This window comes from Triticum urartu, chromosome 5A (assembly GCF_056163025.1).
Source record: "Triticum urartu cultivar PI428250 chromosome 5A, HENAU_Tu73, whole genome shotgun sequence".
In the NCBI taxonomy this organism is placed as follows: Eukaryota; Viridiplantae; Streptophyta; class Magnoliopsida; order Poales; family Poaceae; genus Triticum; species Triticum urartu.
In genome coordinates this window covers 64,278,327-64,283,192 of record NC_141877.1, presented here as the reverse complement: position 1 = coordinate 64,283,192, position 4,866 = coordinate 64,278,327, and the positions used below count along the sequence as shown (strand labels likewise).

General features: G+C 44.1%; 1 protein-coding gene across 1 annotated transcript; it reads right to left on the bottom strand.

The window, feature by feature from the left end:
• Positions 1–2,753: 2,753 nt before the first annotated feature.
• On the bottom strand, positions 2,754–4,344 carry LOC125555639 (uncharacterized). Its single transcript, XM_087525519.1, has 5 exons — positions 4,226–4,344; positions 3,958–4,132; positions 3,886–3,887; positions 3,583–3,779; positions 2,754–3,243 (listed from the first exon to the last, which is right to left on the bottom strand). Exons 2-5 carry the CDS (start codon positions 4,085–4,087, stop codon positions 3,105–3,107), a joined length of 468 nt encoding a protein of 155 aa, XP_087381645.1. The 5' UTR covers positions 4,088–4,132; positions 4,226–4,344; the 3' UTR covers positions 2,754–3,104.
• Between the last annotated feature and the right edge of the window lie 522 nt (positions 4,345–4,866).

The following is a 4,866-nucleotide window of genomic DNA, read 5'->3' as shown; positions in this document are numbered from 1 at the left end:
GTTATCACTTAAAAAGATTCCCACTATGGATGCCAACACATACTAACCAAAATAGTTTGCCACGTAAGCTTTGAGCAAGTGAACAGAGATTTGCAAAATGCAACTGAATATCTTCAAGAAGTAAAATATTTTAAGTCCTACATAAACATGTCAATACAAGTTACTTTACTTTGTACAGTACAAAACTCCGACCATGGAAGAGAACAACAAGCTATTAAATTGCATTTATTGAATTTTGTAGAGCAAACTGAAGCAAAATATGTCCACCTTTTCCCTGCTGCCTATTTGATACGTATATGACATGGATGAGCACTAAAAAATCAGAAAGTAGTAACCAACATGCGTATGTCCTGAATTCAGAGCAAAAAAGTAGTTGCATATTGTGCAAGCAAGCATATTCCTAATTCTCATGTTAGTGGATACCAAAGTGCGGACCAAAAGTCACATAAAGGAGATAACATTGACACTGCACAAGAATGGGTATGTATCAAGAGCAGAGTAATTGCTGATTGTACATCACTAATAGGCACAACCTCGACAGCAAAAACCTGGATCCTTTATCTAATGCTAGGCAAAGGTGGATACAGCTTGATCAATTAGAAAGATACATGTAAAAGAGGCATAGGTGGCCAACTGGTGGGAAAAACATATTGATGTATTTAAAATATGCAGCTTGATCAATTAGAAAGATACATGTAAAATCCAACCTGAATCCATCTCACGGGATGGACATGGAAATTTTAAGGAGCGGATAATAGATTGTACAATCATGTAGTCCAACTCTACAATGAATTAAACACCATGACACTACATCCTGGTTTTCAGAGCGTGTCATATGCAGCTGACATATAGTTAATTAACTTTTCAAAATAGGTTATCAGCAATACACATGCATTTATCTTTGTAGTACAGCATGGTTTTTTATTTATTTTTAACCGAACATGAAGGAAGAACTGTTACTCATAGTTTAAAAGCAGACTGAAATTACACAAACTTAAGGAGGCAAGAGTTTGTTTAAGGAAGTAAGGGTAGGCTTACTTGCATTCAACTGAGGTTTCTTATCCGAGATGATAAGGCATTCATCACCTATCATATGCTCCCTGACAGATTTATATTATCAATTGAGGGGCATGTGAAGTCCGAAAACAGATTAAGCTATACAACTATAGGTTCTCACCTCTCAAGTAAGCAAATAGAAAATAAAAGAAGAACAGCCTATGTCAAGTGGTTTACGTGTTTCCTCTCTGTTCAAAGGGATCTTTTCTACACCTTATGAACTAAAGGCAATGTGCTGCCACTTCTTTATACATAACAGTAGAATCATGGCATCATTTGTCCACCACTTTGCAAGCCTGTAATCAGGGAATAACTAAATTTAAGCGATGTTAAAAAAACCGACAGGGAGCATCTGAAGTCTGAAAAGGCCATTGTCCTTGAGGACAAAACTATGGCATATGATGTTCACTCATATTTTGCCCCGCTAAATCTATAGCCAGGAAAAAAATCAGTTATGTTTTTCTTATATTGTACTCCCTCTGTAAAGAAATATAAGAAACGCTTTTATATTTGTTTACGGAGGGAGTAATTTAGACCAAAAACTAACCATCCAAACAGACCCTTAGAAGCAGATTATGATACCTTTGACCGTGGAATCAACGCATTTATAAGGTCTTGCAGACCTAGAACCTAGCATGTTACTTTCTTTTTGTGTTTTTCGGTGCTCTGGCAGCTTTGGGGCGAGGCCTCTGTATTGACTAGTTTCGTTTTTTTCTATGAGAAAATGGAGCCAGGGAGGTTCATAATTTTAATTGATTCTTACTCCTACTCCATATCCAAATTCTTCGTTTCCAGGATCTCCTCGTATGGTTCTGGACAGCAACTTATAGTCACCTTCAACACTGAGTGCCCCTTCTAGTTAAGTATTGCAAGTTTCTTAGTATTTGTAGATAGTATGTGAGTAACTCATAGTATGTGGAGTGCATGATAAAGTTTGTTTATAAAAGCATGGGTGGGCGCCATCGACATGAAGAATCATGCTGTGCTTTGTGCTTGGGAGACTTAAGTATTGTGTCATGTTTGTGAGCCGTCGAGTGTCCCCCTAATACCGTTTTGTTCCTTCTTAAGCATGTGCCTGCTTAGTTTTGGTTTTCGTAAATGTTCTGCCTATTAGGAAACTGTTTGGAAGTTTATTTAGTGGAAATTGACGGGAGGGCCCATTGTCTGCACGTCATTTCTGCAGCAGGGATTTTCGGAAACACAGTGTTCCTGTGATTCAGTATAAGCAAATGCTTGGTTATAGAAATCTTCAGCAATCTGGAGTTTCTGTCTCTGAAACATGTCCTGCTGGAGTTGATTGTGGTGCTAACGGTGTTCAAATGACTAGAAACATGAATGTGGACAGTAAAGACTCAAGGGAAAATCCGGCTAGAAGGGCATATTAGGATCAGTCACAATATTGAGATGAGTATTGACTTGAACAAGTTCACACCAAAGCTGAGTAGGTCCACAGGTTTTGCGGGCAACCTAAGAACAAATTCTGAAACAAAGACTACCCAAGAGAACCACTGCAAAACCAAGCATATCTTGAAGACCGCCAAGTTCCAAGCAAGAGGAAATACATATATACAGCAACCGGCATCTACTTATTTAATCAGGACGATACCAACTAATCAGCAAGAGAAGTGACATTCAAAGATAGAGGAAGATAAGCGCTGCTTATTTAATATAAGCAGGAGAAACGGCACACTCACAGATAGAGGGAGATAAGCTCCTCAAGCAAACACAATATTAAAACAGAGGTGACACCAGAAACACATACATACAGCAAACAGACATGAAGGCTCACTGAGTTCCAAGAAAGAGGAAACACATATATATACAGCGACCAATAGCTAGTTATTTAATTCGACGAGACTGACTCATCAGCAAAACAGATATAACACACACTGATAGAGGGATGCAACATAATTAAACAGAGACGACAACAGCGGTAGGCACATTCACAACATTCTAACAATTGTGATAAGAAGCTAGCTAGCAGACATGACTTATGATTTGGTTCTCTGCAAGACCAGGTACTAACTAGTTGACTTGTATGCAGCAAGCTAGCTTGATCCCTTGTGGCCATCATGATCTTGTTTTGCCTTGTAATGACTAAAGGCATCTCCTGCCATTTTGCCGATCAAAACTGCCCCCGTGAATTTGAGGAAATCATTAAAGTATACTGCCCGCTGACTTGAGTGCCTGCAGATCAGGTGATGCAGTTAACTGGTAGGTGGTAGCAATAAAAACAAGAACATGGGATACATAAATGATTGGTAGGGTGGATTTTACCATGCCGACACTAATTCCTAAGGAAGGCCATGAGAAAGTTTAGGCCAATCAGTTTATTGAATTGCAGCTCCAAGTTTTAATAGATCCTTTTAAATCATGTAGTGGATGTCTTTTTCTAAAATGCTTGATAAGGGTGCTAGTAACGGTTTAATCAGGGGATTTTGCCCTGAATAGATAAAAAAGAAAAAGGTTATTGTTTTTGTTTTAATATATGCATTATTAGGTGAGGTGAAGGGGGGAGAGAGATACCAGCGGGGGTCATCGGGTCTAGGTTTGACATGCTGAGAGAGTTGTTTGAGCAAAAGGTTGTTTTTCCGGGTCACTACATTGCCCTTAGCAGCGTAGTCAGCTTGCCAGGCAGCGATTGTGTTGTAGACGTCCTCTTTCTGGGCATGGATTTGAGCCAAGCGGAAGATGGCATCTTTCCTCTGATTGGGCGTGAGGTCCTGCGGCAGGCAGAGCGTACATTAGCAAAGGCATTGGCCGGCCAGAATCATCATCATAATGCATCTATTGGCTCTTGTATGATTTTTCTAGATAGCAAAGCTATACTCCTGTATTAGTAGTATTAGCAAAGCTTGGGAGGGGAGGCGGGGGAGGATGTTGATTTTGCAGTACGTCCACGGCCTGTGGTGGAATCGACGATCCGTGTGCTAGTGTGCAGCGGACTACGCTCAATGATAGCCTCCGCCTCCGCCTCCGCCGCCGCTCTGGTTCCGAACCTCCTCGCCGCGTGGCGAAGCGCCGTGGCCATGGCCTGATCCCCGCCGAGCCTCTCCAATCCTAATCCTAGCTAGCACTAGCAATACAATAGATACACACGACGTAAGGGAAATCAATCAATCAATCAATCAATCGAGAGATGTGCATAGCAAATTATACGACGACGTACCTTCCGCCGCCGACGGATCCCCTGAGGGTTCCGATTGGGATTTAGGGTTCATGCTCGCTCGATCCCCTTCCGACGCCGCCGCTTTTTTTGTTTCCGGCGTCGAAAAAACGGCTCAGTCGCGTCTTTAGGAGCCCGATTTTCGCTGGCCTGGACCGAAAACAGCATCGGCGGACCCAGACCGAACCCGGCGCGCCGGGGGGCGCTCGGGGGCGCCAAGGCGAACTGTTTTGGCACCAAAAAGTCGCGGGCCAGCCGCGTCAGGGACACGGCGGCTCGTCTTCCCCCAACTGCCTCGGTTCCCACGGGGAATCAATGGCAAGGCTGCCGCCGGTCAGCCTTGCCATTGATTCCTCACGGGCGGCGCGTCATTGGACGGCGCGCCGACGCCTCCCCTCCCTCGCACGCATACACACGGGCACGGAGCGGCTATAAAGGCCAGCCGGCGGTCTCTCAGTCGCCTGTGCCCACACCAGACTCGCCCCTCTCCGCCGCCCAGTCCCTCTCTCTCCGTCTCCGTCTTCCTCTCCCGAGCGCCACCGGCAGCCCCTCTCTCTCCCTCTCTACCACCGCCGAGCCCGTCGCCATGGCAGAGCGCTTCCCCTGTGACGAGGCGGCGGCGAACGGCTTCGGCCGCCGTTCGC